We start from the raw sequence: 17,936 nt of genomic DNA on the forward strand, positions 1-17,936 counted from the left end.
AAGCGTCATGTCATTTTCCCGACAAATATTTCATCTAATTTTGCAACAAGACATTAACTTTTTTTTTTCAAGTACCGTTAAGATCACCGCAGAATCGGAATTTGAGCTCGTCTTTTTCTCTAAGTTAGATGCAATTAATTCCCGGGAACAAACCCACCAGTCCCGAATAAAAATCTTCACAATTTGGCACGCCCAAAAGCTGGGGGTGGAAACATTCTTTAGATGTCGCCAAGGACAGCCATAAATAAAACAGTTGGTAAGCTAGTGGGTGGCAGCTGTTACTTTGATGACTCCCTCTCCCCCCCCCCTTTTTTTTTCTCAAACATGGTTTGCTAGAGGATACATTTGGAGTGTGTCAATGAAAGGATAATAATAACCGACTGGGTTGTAGGAAATCTCAGTTATGTTTAAAAGAACTCCTGGAAAAGGCTACTTGATTTGACTAACGAAACAACCAATTAACTGTTTGTGAACATCCACAGGCTCACAGCCACCTTATGTTGAATGCCCGGTACCTACGCTACTCTTTACTCCGCTGAGGCCGTCTCTGACTCCCTTTGTCACGTACACTTGGTTGACGTCGGCCTCCTGCTCAGGCTAGGCCCGGTCCCCGGCCTCCCGTGGTCCACCCCTCCAGGCCCCGAGTATCATTCTTCCTTCCCGAGCCTCCACCGCCTCCAACGAAAGCGCCGTCCAAACAGAAGCAAGCCGCTGCAACGGATGTGACGTCATCAGGAAGAGCCATCGATACGAGTTCGAAGGGCTAGAGGCACGACCAAGGAAGAGTAAAGGAAGGACTTCATTAACATCAGGTATCGACATACAAGGACAGAAATCTAAGAACATGGCGTCCATTTTTCAATGGGACGCTTTTACTGGCGCACGAAAAGCCAATGAGGATCCTGGACGGGGCATGTCGATGACGTCATTTTCCTCTCGCGTCACCCTGTATCTCTTTTCTAAACAGACTCCGCACGGGTTGTTCTGTCATGTATTATATATGCCGAATATTCCCAGGGACCTTCTTGTACAACCGGGACAAAGACGGTAAACCAAGCCGTTATTAGGGAGCCGAGGCCCTCGTGTGGCTGTTCGAAGGAGCAATCCAGCAGACCTGTTTATTATTCTAAATGACATATGCAAATTCCATCGGTGTGGTGCAAAACACTGACTTTACGGCTACATAACATCACCCCTCTTCCAGGCCTCGAAAATTATAACAAGTCAGGTCCCGGGCCGCGCTGTGATTGGCTGACGTCACGGGGGTGTCCCAGGCCGGCAGCCAATCACAGCGCGGCCCGGGACAAAGGGGCGGGGCTTAAAAAAAGCACCAGAAACGCCCCCGAATCGCGTTTTCGTGAGAAAGCGCGATTGACAGCCGCTGCCTCCCAATGGCTAGCCTCCATTTATGGAGCTAGCCAATTGGAAACAGAGGCTGTCCTAACCTAACTACTAAAAACAAAAGATTTCGACTGGGAGGGGCTTCGCCCCTCGCCAAAAGTCGAAACCTAAAAAATTATATTAGGGGGCAGCGCAGACCCCCACACCCCGGGTACAAGGACTACCTTGTCCATAGGGCTAAAATAAATATCAAGGTGGGGGGCTGAGCAGCCCCATATTCGGTCCTTGCGCGGAGGATGAGGAGGGCCGTGTGCTGCCCGCCTCCTTGAGCCATTAATGGCCCAGGGGACCACCATTCCCTAGGTCCGGCTCCTAATATGTAGGGCTGGCTCCTGCTACGTCCTAGGGTGCCCACCCCCGGGACATAGCAGTTTGCCTTGGATTAGTGGGAGCTGATAGCTCCCGCCAACCAAAAGCAAACACTCAGGATCGAGCAGGCAGGAGTTGTCAAAATGCTCCTGCCCGGTGGAGGCGGAGGTTTCATCTCTTTCCCTGCCTGCAGACATGCGGGCAGGGAAAGAGATTAAACTATTGCTCTTGCACACAGGGAGCTGAATTCCAAGCAGCTGCCTTTGTGCAATAGTTCCACCAGCTCCCTGTGTGCAATAGCAATGCTAACTCCCGCAGGAGGCAGAGCACCGGCTGGGACTACGGGGGCCTTGAGGCTCCGCTCACGGTCCCCATCAAGAACATTGGGTGCCCATGGCTGGGACTAGGGCATCCAGAAATACATGGCCTCGGGGTCCCCAGGGCATTGGGGACCCCGGGCCAAAATCAGTCGGGGAGGGAGGCCACGCAGCTCCCCTCCCCCATTGAGTTAAGGCCTGGCCCCAGGGGATTGGGTCCCCCTTTCCGACTGCATTTTTACTGGGCTCTGGGGATGGGGTACTGAGGCTGAAATCAGACCTGACACTCTCTCTCCCCCCCCCTTTAAATTTCAGACAAGCCCCGGGGATGGGGGTCCCTGTGACCGTTCTGGCCCTGATGCTCCTTTCACAGAAATTAAACCTCAATAGATACCACTTACGTTGAAATGTGCTGCCCATGATGCTCCACTTCTGTAAAAGACATATGATCTGAACTCCTGGGCTTGGCGAAGGCAAAGCAAGTGTGTTTTCTCAGCAATTCCAGATCGGAAATCCTTTGTGGAGTTGACTGCATCATTAATCTATTGGAGCGCAATCTGTATGTGACTGAGATGAGTGGGTTTTTTCTTGTCCTCACCTGTTGAGAGCCGAGTCTGTGGTTCTCCCTTTAAATTGCTAGGAGTATGTGTTGTAATTTCACTCCTCCCACTTGGTACCTTCCTTTCCCCCTCCTCTCCATTGTTAAATAGAATGTTCCCAATGTGGGGTTCTGAAGGCTACCGTAGAATGTAGGTGTGAGGCACCTTGAGACTGTGACAGGAGTGGAGCAATGGAGTAGGTGAATAAACATACTTGGACCCATCTGGATCTTGTGCTTCTTCTGCCGCAGATCATCTTTGTAACGGTATGCAAATGTAGCAATCACTGGGATGTTTCCGTTTGGCCCCGCCCACCTTAGTAGTATTTAAAAGGTCTTCCTGCCTTTTGCCAGGATGATGAACAGCTTAACAAGCGGCCTCCCCAGCGCATTACCCGCCGATTTTGGTGAGGAGTTTTTGAAGCAGAGGAATATAGGACATCTCCGCCAAAAAAGGAAGTACTTACTTCATATAGTTAAGAGAAATGACCCTTGTTTGGCATAGATTTACATCTTTGTAGTCTTATTAACTTCTCTATAAGAGTATTAATGTTATCACATATTTCTAGATAAAGACGTACCAGGAAAATCACACCTTGCACAGTAGGGGAATATTTACAGCAACTTAAATTCGGAAATCTTCCTTCTCTCATCAGAGACTTCTTAAGTCCCTCAACACCCCACCCACACATTTAACAATGGTAAGTAAATTACATATATACACACACACACACACACACACACACACACACACACACAAACATATTCATTATCTATTCGACACCCATTTGTCATCAATTGTGAGAGAGGAAATTACATTTTAAAGAAAGAGTGAGCATGTTTATGAGTGTGTAAATGTAACTTGTCGCACTGCTACAGAGCTAGTGTGAAACTGGAACGAAAAGCAATGCTAATTGCTGAATATTTTTGGGCTGATTAACAGCGGGGTGATATTATGTGTCCATGAAATCTTGGGGCACGGGGAAATGAAGATCCCCAGATATTTGAAACAATCTGAGGCCCGGGTTAGCTGCGCCTCCCACGATTCACGGCCTTGATGTCCACACACTGGAAAGAGGATGGATTTAGCTGGATTAGAGTGGAGGCCAGTAGTGCCACCAAATACCCTAAGAATTTCTAATATACGGGGTCCAAAATACCACGGGTCTGTCATAAAAAAGAGAGCATCATCAGCACATAATGCTATGCGATCCGATCTTGAGCGGGACCAATCAAATCCCCTGAGCACCAGGTCACTTCTGGCCCAGGCCGCCAGAGGCTCAATCGGCAGGGCGAACAACAATGGAGACAGTGGGCAGCCCTGGATCGGAATCTGAAAGGCGCAAGTGTGATGTCCCGCAATTCGAACTGATGCCGTCAAGTCCGTATACAGCAGGCTTATATATGCCAAGAAACGGGGTCCAAAGTGGATTGCCTCGAGCAGTTGAAAATGGTAGACCCAGATTAGTGAGTCAAATTCTTTGTCGATATCGGCTAACAAAAGGGCAACAGGACGGCCTAAAGCGGGGGCCGCAGCAATGGTGTTATGGACTCTCCTGATGTTATGTCTAGTGGCCCTCTGTGACATGAAGCCCCACTGATCAGGATGGATAAAATCGGTAATGAACTCCCAAAGGCGGTCGGCCAGGTTTGAGAAAAAGCACTATCTCCGCGTGACGCATGTCACTTGGTAGTCTTGCCTACTCGGATGCGTCCACAATAGTTGCCAATAAATGAGGCCCCAAGAGAAGCATATGGGATCGGAGATATTCCATGGGGAACCCATTGGGACCCGGTGCGCGACCTGGCTGGATTGCACTGGGGAGTCAGGGAGTCTGTGAGGTGGAATGTCCACAAGGAACTCTGCTATAAATTCGGAAGAGATCTGCTCCTTCCGAGCGTATAGGGATGTAAAGTGTTTCGCAAATTCTTCCGCTACCCTCGCCGGCGACGTGTGCAAGGACCCGTCTGAGCCACGAATACTGGGAGTGACGGCCGGCACGCTGTCTGCTTGGCACAGTCTGTGGAGCATTTTACTGGACTTATGCCCCCACTGATCTATCCGATGTTGCGATGCCTCCCAGATCTCTTTGACTTCGCCCAGCAGATATTGCTGCAGTTCTTGCTGTGCGAGGACTAAATTGCGGCGAATGATGGGGCAGGGGTTGGCACTGAATTGGGAAGATAGGAACGCCTGCCGCATTTCTAGGGTATCGAGAAAAAGTTTTCTATTTTAATTAAAAGCCAACTCAGATAGAATAGACTGCATGCAGAGAGCAGAGTGACTACAAGCGAGATCATTTTTAGGTGAAGGTACTGAGGAAAAACACACTGACCCTGGACCAGATCCTCATCCAAAGCTCTCGAGACACCGGCTCTACGAAATGTGGCTGCTCCATATCCACCGCTGTGACAAAGCGCATCGCCGGGAGACTGCCTGGAAGAGAGAAAGCAGATCAATGGTAAACATATTGAACAAAAAGAGGCAGCTGGAAGGGCCAAAAGACAATAAGATCCATCCACTAGACCTCCATGTTGTCTCCATGACTTTTTGGTATATCAGTGTATTTAGACTCTGTATTGGACTACTTAATAGTCTAAGGGTCCTGGAGACAGTAATGTGATTATTACGCATCTTTTCCCCACTCAAGGCACTTGTTCTGGTTGGTGCTCTCATTCTCCATATCTTTTACTCTCTTGCCATTTCCTTCCCTCCAAGGAAAAGAGGGCAGGAGGCTACAACAAAGTTCTCCAGAAGACTTGCAAAGCCTGGTCTTGTAAAGAAAGGACCTTGGCAGCTGTTCTCAGGAGCTGTGGCTGCAGAAGCGGGAACAGCAGCAAACTAAATGAAAACACCTTTTTTCCCCCGTCACATTTGAATGAGGAACAAACTGAAGCCCCTGCATGTCTTACAAGGTCTTCCAGGGACATAAATAGGAGTTTCAAACAATAGAAGTGTCAATGATAGTTTATTTTTAAAAAAGGTGCTATTTTCCAATGGCTAGTTAAGATAAATCTGCAACGGGAAAGCTGCTGTACTAGCTAACCCCGGTGCGGTATGCTCTGGATTAAACTTCACCGGTTCCATGATTCACTGACTTGGGTATTATTCAGACTTTTTGTAATTGGGGCATTTATAGCTGCCCTTCATGCACAGTCTGCTTTACGGCTGTAGTATGCTAGGGCACAATGCTTGCCATTCATATGGGCAGCTTTGTAGTGGGCCGCAGGCATATTCTTTTTTACTTTCCACTTGTTATATGTAACTCTCTATAAAGTGTTTATCTACAGTGTTTAATTATGCTGCTTATTCAATGGTGCATGAGCATCATCTTTGGAAAGGAATGCCTTCGGCCTCCTACCAGAAAGAGCAGGACACCTTCTTGTGGTCATTGTTTTAACTGAATGGCAGACTGATCCGATAGATTTGACCAAGCGCTTTCTGCTTCTAGGCAACATATTCAGCTCAAAGAAAGAAAGAAAGAAAATGTATGTATGTAGATTTTGTTCTTCAAAAGGAGGATCGGGGGCATTGATTGGGTTTCAGCTGATATCTATTATGAATGTTTTTCAAAACGAATCCCTGCTGCACTATAGCCCAAGCCAGCAGAAGTTTGCGGTAATGAAGGGAGAATTTATGGAACAGGATTGAAAACATTAGGAGGAAAGAAAAGGGAAATTCTGCAGTGCATTCTGCCTCAGTATTGTTTTGTAATTTTGACACATTATAACTGGGCTCAAGTTTCACCTCATTAATGTCAGTGTAACACTTGACTACAGCAACCATCATGTGAAAGGAGACCAGCTAGTCTTTGCAAAGGGTCTTCCAGTTCTATTGTTGACAGATTATTCAGCCAGTGGTGGACTCTGTGGCAAAAGTGCTAAAACCATTACTGCAGTGGAGCAGGTGAAATGATCAAAGTGAAGTCTACGGGCTAAAGGCCCCTACACTGGGAGAGCGAACATTCAAGAAACCTATATAATGGACCTTGAGCCCCAATGGGACTGGGCGAAGGTTGTACTCAAAAGCCCAGCAGTCTTGTTTATCATGAAAGGCGAGAGACGCACTCTCAGAGAGTGTCCTGCAGAAGAGAAAAGTTGCAGATGTCTCAGGAAAGCTCTAAGACAGTCAGCCTGGGCCTCAGATACTGTTGTATTCTGGCTGCTTCTATGTTATGAAGATTAGGAAATGAAAGGCAGAGTATACGAAACACCTCTCGGGACATTGTAAATTTCCAATTCCCATGTGCCACCTTCCCCGTATAGACATCCAATTATTAATCTACACTAACACCCATTGTACCATGCATTAAATCAAACATCTCTCCAATGGGCAAAATACATTCCCTTTTTTCACCCAATTCTTTGTACACCGATTTCTTTGGGGCCATACACCAATCTATCCCCCTCAATCACGTGCCCAAGTCCAGGCTTTTATATGTCCCTAAACGGTCATCCAACATTCTTTGACTTTTCACTCTCCACCCATCTCCTATTGACTCTCTCCAGCCACTTCCTTTCAACTTAGTCCTTCTCAAAGGTAACACTCACCAAAGTATTGCCATCTGTTGGTCCATCAACAGCAGACGGGGCAAGGCCCACTGTTGATGATTGTAAGGGCTCCATGAAACCTTCCAGGTCCTCAAGGGCATGGAATAGTTTGATCTTCCATGCAACATGGCAAGAATGAAGATAAAAGCCAGCAGACTATAAATGAATATTCCATTTACACAGCAATGGACGGAGTGACAAAACCTTTTCTGCTCAATGCTGGTTGCATGGGAGAAGTCAACCAACAAGTATATCTTGTGAATGTTAAAGAAGAACAACATAACAATACAAAAATTGTTTTTGACGAATGTTAAGGAAGAAACAGAGCTTCCTTTTTAGCTGAAATGATGACCCGCATAGCCAGATGGTGGTGAAGAAAGCAAGTGTTGACCAGTCGGGGCGTCTTCCACGAGAGCGCATTTTGTGCAGCCTTTGGAACTCGAGATGAGGGAGGAATTCTTGTTTAGTTGTTCAGGTGTAATGGACATGTTGACCTTTTCCATCTTTTCTCTTGGTCCATGTCAGGTACAGAACTTAGGGCCATATGTATGAACACATTTTCCCATAGACACAGAATGGGTAAAACCCTTTGATACATATGGCCCTTAGTTGGTTTCTAGAGTCTCAAGTCCCCGATCTAATTGTGACTCAAACATGAACATCTTAGTGTATAATTAAGCCACATGGTGCAGTCTTTTAAAGAGGAGATTGTTGATTTAATGAAGGTAAGATCCAGCATCACGAGCCCCAGATTACCTCTAACATTTTTTTGGGGTAGGTGTCTATTGACACAACTTCGAGCTAGCGGACAAAACCTCTAAAAAAATGTGCTTGTCTGTAAATTCCAGTCAACTTTGGGGCATAGCGGTTTCAGACATGTACCTCATTCAGGTTTAAAACGAGAAAGAGGTAGGATGCTGTATCTCTGGCAGAAATGTTAAAAGGGAATATAAAGCATTGCTTCAAAACAGTAGCTGTGTTGAGCCCGCTCTGAAAAACTTCTGAACAGGGCTGTCAAGGGCAGCGTGGCCATGTGTTACAGCAAAGGATGTAATTCAAGTTGTCAGCTTCCCATGCCAGCACTAATAAGCGATGCCCCATGCATGCACAGTGGGCTGCAAAGTCAAAAAGAGGCCCACACCAATGGTCGGAGCATGGAAATTGTAGAATACGATCCAAAGTCCAAGAGAGCCGTGGGACTGCAATGGGCAGAGGCCACCTACTTGCCATACAAAAGGTTTGTCTCTACTGGATCTGGTTTCTGATAGATACATCTGCCGTGTGGATTCCTCACCTTGTGAATATCCCCCTGCGTCAGCAACGTTCGGAAATTTTCTTCGTAGCACGACGACGTCACAGGAGTACGACGTCACAGGAGTACGACGTCACAGGAGTACGACGTCACAGGAGTACGACGTCACAGGAGTACGACGTCACAGGAGTACGACGTCACAGGAGTACGACCTCGCGCGTGACTCCGTCTGACGTCACCGACTCCTTATCAGGCCCACGCCGGCGTGATGACGTCAGTTCCCTTTTTTCCGCGTCTTCGACGCTAACAGTTTTTGGGATCTTCTGCGATACTTTGTATTCTTCTACTATTACAGTGTTGCTGTTTTTCCTTTAATTCTTCTTCTTTCATCGAAGATGTCGTCGAGGAAAACAGGCTTCAAGCAATGTGGGTCTTGCGCTCGAATGATGTCGATCACCGATCCGCATGGCGACTGCTTGTGGTGTCTTGGATCAGACCACGAGGTTAAGAACTGTCGGTCTTGTTTCAAAATGAACCCTAAGGCACTACGAGAGCGTGAGGCAAAACTTCTTCTTGCGAAGATAAAAGGGAGAGAGACTGGGAGATCTTCGAGGTCGACGTCGAGACGCTCGAAGTCGAGGCAAAAATCTCGTTCGAGGTCGAGATCCAGAGCGAGGTCGAGGTCCGGAGCGAGGTCGAGGTCTAGGGAGAGATCGAGATCCGGATCCAAATCGGCTTCGGGTCACGCTTCGAGCTCCTCGAAGAGGAAGCACAAGAGGAAGAAGCACAGCTCTAGACATCATTCGGGGAAGGAGTCCTCGGATTCGAAGAAGAAGTCTCGTAAACATCATAAGGACTTCGTTTCTCCTTCTCCTGCTCAGTCTCTCGGATGTTCCCCGACTCCGGAACAAGAACCGGATCCGATGTCTCAACATTCTTCGGAGCATGAGGAAGAAGAGGAGGTAGTTCCTCAAACTCCAACTCCGATGGAAACTCCTGTGGATCAGGAAGGTCAGAATGAGCCTATGTCGGAACATCCTCCTTCAGATCATCCGGTAGGTTCGTATCCTCCTTTTCCTGGTCCTGGACAGGACCCCTCGCATTTCCTTAATGCGATGTTTGGAGTTTACTCCAGAGCAACGTACCCCGCTGGAGCACCTGTTGGTCCCATGGGTCCATTGGCTTACAACTTGGGCATTCCTCAGTCTTACGCCCCAGCTCCATTTGTGCCATTTATGCCGGCGCCTCTTACACCTTGGCTCGGTGCGGCTCCACCGAGGTCTTCGACTCCGCATGCGGCTTCGCCTACTCCGGATCGACCTCGTAGTTTGGATCGAGGTACCACGCCAATCTGTGAGTCTCGTCTTCCAGTTACCCCAGCTCCTCGCTCGACGTCGGAACCGGCTCCGTCGGAGTCGTTACCGGATCCGTCGACTTCGGTTCGTGTGGAGTGGTCGAGACGCAGGGCTCAGCGTCTCTTGGAAGAGAAAAGGGGTGAAGATTCTGATGTGGAAGAGGGGAAGCTTCTTGATCATGATGATTATTTTGAAGACCTACAGAATGCTAGTGGTCTGGAGCTCTCTCCTGAGTGGGGTTTGCCTTCAGTTTCTGATGCACCATCCAAGGAAGTGGCACCCTACCATGTTATTAGGAAGGCTGCAGATCTTCTCAACTTAACTTTGCCTACTGTTGAGTACAAGCCCAACATCCTTACAGAGGTTTTGCACTCTCCTTCTTCTATTGTTGAACCTGCACTGCCGTTCACTGATGCCTTAACTGATCCGATAAAGGAGGTCTGGAAGAGACCATTGACTGCTCCTGCTGTTTCTAGGTCTGTTGCAAGACGCTACAGAGTGGCTCCTGGTGACCCTGAATTTCTCTCTTCGCGTCCTTCTCCGGAGAGTCTGGTGGTGCAGGCTGCATGTTCTAACAGGTCTGCAGGTTCGTTTCCTCAGGTACCAGCAGACAAAGACTCAAAAAAATTGGATCAGTCTGCAAAGAAGATTTTCTCTTCGGGCAGCATGGCCCTAAAATCCACTAATGCTACTTGCCTTTTGGGTAGATATGTCCATGCATTGATGGATTCTGTGAAGCAATTATCATCTAAGCTTCCAGAGGAGGATAGAAAGAACTTTAATGAAGTGGTCTCCGATACTCAGGCCGCGGCACGCATGGTTATTCAGAGTGGCATGGACACAGTTGATTCTGTTGCCAGGATTATGGGCTCTACTGTTGCAACCAGGAGAGCCGCATGGCTAAAATCCTCGGATTTTTCTGCAGATGTGCAATCCACGTTGCTAGACCTACCTTTTGATGGGACTGGTCTTTTTGGGAAAAAGGCGGATGTCGCACTGGAAAGATTTAAAGATAGCCGGGCTACTGCAAGGTCTTTGGGTCTCCAGATGAGAGGATCGACAACTAGGAAGTTTAGAGGCTTCGGTAGATCTTCTTTTCGTCCCTTCAGGCAGGGCCAACAGCATCAGCAACAGCAGCAGAACCCTCTGTACAAGTCCTATAGAGGTAGACAGAAGGGTCGTGGACGTGGGCGTCAAGTCTCTTCCTCCTCCACTTCCTCCAATAATGCCCAACCCCCACCCGCATCAGCAAAGCAGCCCTAGATCCACCATTCTGGATCATGTGGGTCGGCTTACTCATTTTCTACGAGATTGGGAATCGGTTACATCAGATCTTTGGGTTCTCAATCTCGTAGAAAATGGGTATGCACTTCCTTTTCAGGAGTTCCCTCCCAATTACCCTCCTTGCCAAGGTTATTGTTCGGAGGACCACCTGCTTCTCCTGCAGGAAGAAGTCCTGGCTCTGTTCCGAAAGGGTGCAATAGAGGTGGTTCCAGAGCAGGAGAGGGGTCAGGGATGCTACTCACGGTATTTCCTGATACCCAAGAAGGATGGCAGGCTTCGACCAATCCTGGATCTCAGGATTTTGAACCTCTATCTCAAACAGGAGAAGTTTAAAATGCTCACCCTTGCTCAGGTTCTTCAAGCACTGATGGAAGAAGACTGGATGGTGTCGATCGACTTGCAGGATGCGTACTTTCACATCCCAATCCTGAAGTCGCACAGGAAGTATCTCCGTTTTACGGTGGGATCGCAGCATTACCAGTTTGCGGTCCTTCCTTTTGGACTTACTACTGCGCCTCGAGTTTTCACCAAGGTGATGGCGGTGGTGGCTGCACATCTCAGGAGGTCAGGGATACCTGTTTTCCCCTACCTGGACGACTGGCTGATCAAAGCAGAGTCGCCGGAGAAGGTGCTCCATCATCTGCAAGAGACAACTCTGTTGTTACACAGGTTGGGTTTTTCAATAAATGTGCCCAAGTCTCACCTGGTGCCCTCCCAGCGCAACCTGTTCATAGGTGCGGTACTGGACACTACTGTGTGTCCTGCATTCCCTCCTCCTCAAAGGATTCGCGACATACAGGAAATGATTCCTTTATTCTACAATGGAGCGGTTGTGCCAGTCCTGAAGGTCCTTCGTCTGCTCGGTCTGATGGCTTCTTGCATTCTGTTGGTCAACCATGCACGCTGGCACATGAGGGCACTCCAGTGGTGCCTCCGCAGGCAGTGGTATCAGCACAACGGAGATCTCAGGGAGTCAGTGAGGATCTCCAGAGAAGCTGCAGCGGATCTATCTTGGTGGGGCGTGGAAGACAATCTGTCTCAAGGAAAGCCTTTCCAACTGCCTCCATCGGTTGCCACAGTGATCACGGATGCCTCCACTCTAGGGTGGGGTGCTCATCTGGGGGATCTGGAGGTCAAGGGTCTTTGGTCTCCAGAGGAAAGGTTGCTTCATATCAACCTTCTAGAGTTGCGGGCGATACGTTTGGCGCTCAAGGCCTTCCTCCCTTCCCTTCGCGGTCAGTCAGTTCAAGTCCTGACGGACAACACGACCGCGATGTGGTACATCAACAAACAGGGAGGAGTAGGGTCGCAGTGTCTCTGCAGAGAGGCTCTGCGTCTCTGGTCTTGGGTTCAGGACCACCAGATTTGTCTGATGGCAAATCATCTGGCCGGAGTTCTGAACGTTCGTGCAGACGTTCTCAGTCGCAGTTCTCTGCCGATCACGAGTGGAGGCTTCACCCGGAGGTTGTTCAAGACATCTTTCAGAAGTGGGGGACTCCTCGGGTGGACCTATTCGCCACTCACGAGAACGCTCATTGCCTGTCATTCTGCAGTCTCCAGTATCCGATGCAAGGAGCTTTGGGGGACGCGTTTCTGTTGAGTTGGGGCTCACAACTCCTTTACGCGTTTCCTCCCATACCTTTGATTCCTCGGGTTCTGAGGAAGATTCGCCAAGACCGGGCCCAAGTCATATTGATCGCCCCGGATTGGCCAAGAAGGGTGTGGTACACAGACCTTCTCCACCTCTCCTCTCACCCGCCGCTCCGTCTCCCTCACAGGGCAGACCTCCTCTCTCAGATGGAGGGGCAAGTCCTACACCCCCACCTCCAGACATTACACCTTCATGCCTGGAGATTGAGCGGGGCAACTTGAGTTCTTTTTCTCTCTCTCACGATGTGGTGGATGTCATTCTTTCTGCCAGGCGTGACTCCACTAAGTCCATTTATTCATATAGGTGGTCAAAATTTGTCTCTTGGTGCAGGGGGAGGGATGTTGACCCTTTGAGGGCTCATTTGTCTGACATTTTGCAGTTTGCTCTTTCTCTGGCGCAGCAAGGATTTGCTGTTGCCACAGTCAAGGGGTATCTTTCAGCCTTATCTGCATTTCTCTGTTTGCCGGATCAGCCCTCTCTTTTTAAGTCTCCAGTGGTTTTGAGATTTTTGAAGGGACTCACTAATAAGTTCCCTCCTACTCCTTTTGTGGTTCCTCATTGGGATTTGAATCTTGTGCTGACCTTTTTGATGGGTTCTCCCTTCGAACCTTTGCACAAGTGTCCCATGAGACTTCTTTCTTTTAAAACGGTTTTCCTCGTTGCAATCACCTCGGCAAGGAGGGTAAGTGAGCTTCAGGCTCTTAGTTCCAAGCCCCCATTCCTGTCCATTCATGCTGAAAGGATGGTTCTTAGGACCAGGGCTGCTTTTCTGCCTAAGGTGGTAACTCCCTTCCATCTTGGACAATCCATTACCCTTCCTACCTTCTATCCTCCCCCTCACCCTTCTAAGGAGGAAGAGAGACTGCATCGCCTGGACCCTAAGAGGGCGGTGTCTTTCTATCTGGACAGAACTAAAGACTTCCGGATGGATGACCAGCTGTTTGTTGGTTTTGCTGGCTGCAAGAAGGGCAGAGCGGTGCACACTTTCCAGGTGGATAATCCTGTGCATCAAGATTTGCTACTCCTTGGCGGGTAAGGACCCTCCTGAGGGTATTAGAGCACATTCAACTAGAGCAAAGTCTGCAACATCTGCTTTGTCTAGAGGTGTACCTGTTGAGGACATTTGCAGAGCCGCAACTTGGGCCTCCCTCCACACTTTCGCGAAGCACTACTGCTTGGATACCGAGATGAGGAGGGATGGCCACTTCGCACGTTCTGTTCTCCAAGATTTCCTGGTATAGCAGAGTGGACACCCTCCTCCGGGAGTTGGGACTGCTGTGGGACTCTATTCACAAGGTGAGGAATCCACACGGCAGATGTATCTATCAGAAGAACAAGTTACTTACCTTCGGTAACGCTTTTTCTGGTAGATACAATATCTGCCTGTGGATTCCTCACATGCCCACCCGCCTCCCCGTTGTCCACTCTGTTATACCTGGTCTTTATGTATATATGTTTGCTGCTATTGTGCTATTTCTACTGCACACTTTGTGTGCGTATTTGATTTGTATGTACTGTGTACACTGTATATTTGCATATTTGCTGTCGTTGGTCCGTCCGTGTGCCTCGAAGGCACGGAAAAAAGGGAGTCGGTGACGTCAGACGGAGTCACGCCCAAGGTCGTACTCCTGTGACGTCGTCCACGTCGGCGTGCTACGAAGAAAATTTCCGAACGTTGCTGACGCAGGGGGATATTCACAAGGTGAGGAATCCACAGGCAGATATTGTATCTACCAGAAAAAGCGTTACCGAAGGTAAGTAACTTGTTCGTCAGCATTCATGGGGGCTCCACTGAGGAAGGGTGCTGGGCAGTGTGTGTGTGGGGGGGCGGCCTAGGGCCTTTAGGCATCCAGGGCGGCAAACATCTATGTTGGTACAACCCTCCACTTCATTCTTATGGATTCTTTTGCTTGAGATTTCTGCTGAGGCCTTGCCTAGAACCTGTGTTGCCATGTGCTTACCAGTGGAGCAGGAAGGAGTCAAGCAGTTGAAGGTGTGCACGCAAGACACTTCTATTTTGAAAGAGCAAGGCAAAAAGTGTAGATTCTGCTGAAAATAACTGTGTAATCATAGTTCCTGATGCTGCACATCTTTAGGGGTGAGTAAGAACTCACGATTACAGTGTGACAGGGGTTGAAGAATGGACCGATACAAAGGAGAAACAGTGGGGTGGAGAATCTAAAGAGACAACATGGCAAGAACACCATCATACTACTGCTCTCAGATGAAACAGGGAACACACAGCAGCACAGAAACCAACCCGCAAAGTCTGGTTTACCTTTCTTAATTATAGTTCCAAAGAAGTCCTTGGGACTTTGTAGTGGGACCTGGAAGTACTTGGCGAGTCGCTTAAGGTCCTTGCCCATGTAGACACCTTTCTTAGGGACCATGGCTGGGGGCTGGTTTCCTGCTCGCAAAAAAAGAGAATAGGTAGTCAAAGTTGGGGTGGTCTTTATCTCAAACAAATTATCACTGATGTAATCTGGTAGAACACAACCTTGCCAGTGTGCACAGTGATCCTACACCCACTCACCAGTCCCACTAAATACCCTGTGAAACTACCACAGGCTCCTATCTGTGGAGCATACCTGACTCTTTCATGATGCCGCCGAGGAAACCGGGGCGTAGGCGGATGTCCACATTCCAGGCACTGCGGTACCGGCACATCACCTGCAAGAGAAAATTTGCCCAGTCAGAGGAGGCTCACAGATAAGACTAGCCAGAACCCACAAAGGAGGCAGCGAAACCAGCCAAACGACAAAACCATGCAGCACCGAGTGGGCACGACCCAATGACAAAATCATGCAGCATGGAGTGGACAAGGCTCATGGAAGTGTCCATGCAATGTGGATGGTGAAAAACCAATTAACTAGGTCCACAGCCCAGACATTTTACAAATCCCAGAAGTATCTATCTAGATTGAGCAAGAACCCATTAACTGTAAAAGAAACTCATCATTCATCACCAGATTACCTTTTTGAGGGGGCACGAGGAGGATACAGGTCAAACAGTCTGAATAACCTGGTTTCTCCTTGTGATCTAAAGCCGAGATATGCACATTTCTTTTTTTAATAATATTTTTATTGAATTTTTTACAACATATAACATGTAATCGTCAACGCTTTGTCGTTACAGGGTTACACTTGCAGCCCAAACTGGCAGTGTTAGTTGGAGTACAAATTCAGCTTGCGTACGTTTGGGTGCCCCGCCTATCCACTGTCCCAGTAGGAGGAAAGGAAAGAGTGAAGGGGAAAGGAAAGGAATTAAGGTAGAGAGATAGCTTAGAAGAAGTTTACTTTATTCTCGTAGGTTTCTTGATCCGGTGGGGGTGTGGTTACGATCCAATTGTTTTGTTTTGTTAGACCTATATGCAGCAGCTAACAAAAAGATTAAATGTGAGCTGTCTGGACTTTCAATAACTAGAACTGTTATTTATTGAATGTTGCAGACACATCATGCATTTGGGAAGTGGGCAGATTAGAGCCCACAGTGCAACTATATGGGGTGGATGGAAATTTGGATTGGTCAAGGCTGCTGCTTTAAATGGAGACATGTTGTAGACATCACCTTGCAATATGTAGGAATGGGGCAAAGAGGATAACTGCAATGGAAAATGATGCTGCATACGGTTCTAATACCAAATAGCAAGATTTCCTTAATGTACATCTGGGTAATAGGTGAAAGAGAGGGATAGTCAAATGCTTGCTAACTCAGCAGGGAGCTGTACCTATTGTAAATACACTTCACAGGAAACTGCTAGAATGTCATGGGTCTTGGAAGATATAGGTTACTTCAGTCATTCAGGTTGTAGTTCAGAATACAGAGGTGTCGCAATTTCAATGAATAGATCCACGACCCTAATGATGGAAAAGACAAGAGTGCTGACCGAGGGTTGCTATGCTATGGTGAGTTGGGAAGGCAACAGCTGCTACTGGTTTTTGATTGAGCCCCTCTGGGTTCGAAATCCTCTGTGTTGCAAGTGCTGGGTTCACTCTTACTGGAGCTCCCACAAGCATAACATAAACTGAGAAGAGAAAGTTTCATGCATTTTGTTTCATTTTCACAAAATGCTGTGCCAAGATGGCCACCGCAGACGCGTGAGCATTAACGGCGGCTATCTAGAATAACATCAAGAATTGGCTGAGTGAATAACTTCCACAGCCAAGAATTATCGGCTTTGCTGTCGAATGTTTTAACAGTTTTCAAAAATGTTCTGCACTTCTCAACCCCCCTGACCCCATTGCAAGCTCTGGTTACTAGGGGGGGGGGCTGCGCGGCGCCACCATGCTCGTGACAGAACCACTCCATCACGAGCCATGGTGGTGCTGTGCTTGTGACGGAATGGTCCCGTCACGGCCCGCTCGCTTAATAGAACGCACCGCACAGGCGCGAAATTGATGCCACGCAGGCGCGGCAACCGTGACGGAACCATTCCGTCACCAGCACAGCACCACCGTAGCTCGTGACGGAATGGTTCCGTCAAGAGCATGCAAAGAGTCAAAAAGCTAAAAAGGAATACATGACAAATAACATCTGGACTGGGATAAAAAAGATGGAAAAGTTATCATATAAAAATGATCAGATAAATATATCATGACCAATAACAGGTATTACAAATTCATGAAGTACTAAGTATAAACCACAGGAAGATGGGACAGAGGGACCATCTACATATATCCCAGCAAAGCCATGTGTGAGTTTGTATTGCTTGGTAAATGAGGTACATCAGCAGGGGGAAAGAAGTGAAAATGGGAGAGAGAAAGAAATAGAGGAGGAGGAGGAGGAGGAAAGGATATTGGAAGGAAGGAGGGTAAGATTAAGGGACATCTGCGACACCTATACAAAAATGAAGTTAAGAGACGGATTCAAAAGGATATTGAGCTACCAACCGCTGGGTTTGGTAGGGAGTATCTTCCCTACTCAGCACTGCTGCTGTACATTTAAAAGGGAGAGTCCAGGCTCTTCCCAAGACCCCACAGGTTCTCTAAACGGTGAGCCTGTGGGAAGCTCTTGGCTTGTTGGGAGGGTGCAAAGACTACAAGGGGTGCAACTTCCTGCAAATTAAGGAGAGTTGATGGACTTGTAGCCTTCACCATAGAGAATTCGTTCCGGCAAAAAGGAAACAATGCCGCACTGTTTTCTACATTCCAGTGTCCAAGAGTAACACGGAGGCCAATGCACATATTACGACTTCCCCACACCTCCACCCAGAGGCAGA

The 17,936-nt window shown here is 48.1% G+C and overlaps 1 protein-coding gene and 1 long non-coding RNA gene across 5 annotated transcripts in view; one reads left to right on the forward strand and one right to left on the reverse strand.

Annotated features, from left to right (window-relative positions):
* The window catches only part of LOC144768016 (uncharacterized), a 463,846-nt gene that overhangs the window by 182,720 nt on the left and 263,190 nt on the right, over window positions 1–17,936 (forward strand). The gene's annotated exons all lie outside the window — the stretch shown is intronic.
* Window positions 1–17,936, reverse strand: part of LOC144768013 (glutathione S-transferase kappa 1-like) — a 130,693-nt gene that overhangs the window by 111,691 nt on the left and 1,066 nt on the right. For both annotated transcript variants that reach the window (XM_078651405.1, XM_078651406.1), the window contains exons 2-4: window positions 15,307–15,388; window positions 14,997–15,125; window positions 4,962–5,062 (exon numbers count right to left, since the gene is read on the reverse strand). In XM_078651405.1, the coding sequence (XP_078507531.1) occupies window positions 4,962–5,062; window positions 14,997–15,125; window positions 15,307–15,388 (312 nt within the window). The remainder of the gene's footprint in view (window positions 1–4,961; window positions 5,063–14,996; window positions 15,126–15,306; window positions 15,389–17,936) is intronic.

The sequence above is a fragment of the Lissotriton helveticus genome, chromosome 7, assembly GCF_964261635.1.
Source record: "Lissotriton helveticus chromosome 7, aLisHel1.1, whole genome shotgun sequence".
Lineage (NCBI taxonomy): Eukaryota > Metazoa > Chordata > Amphibia > Caudata > Salamandridae > Lissotriton > Lissotriton helveticus.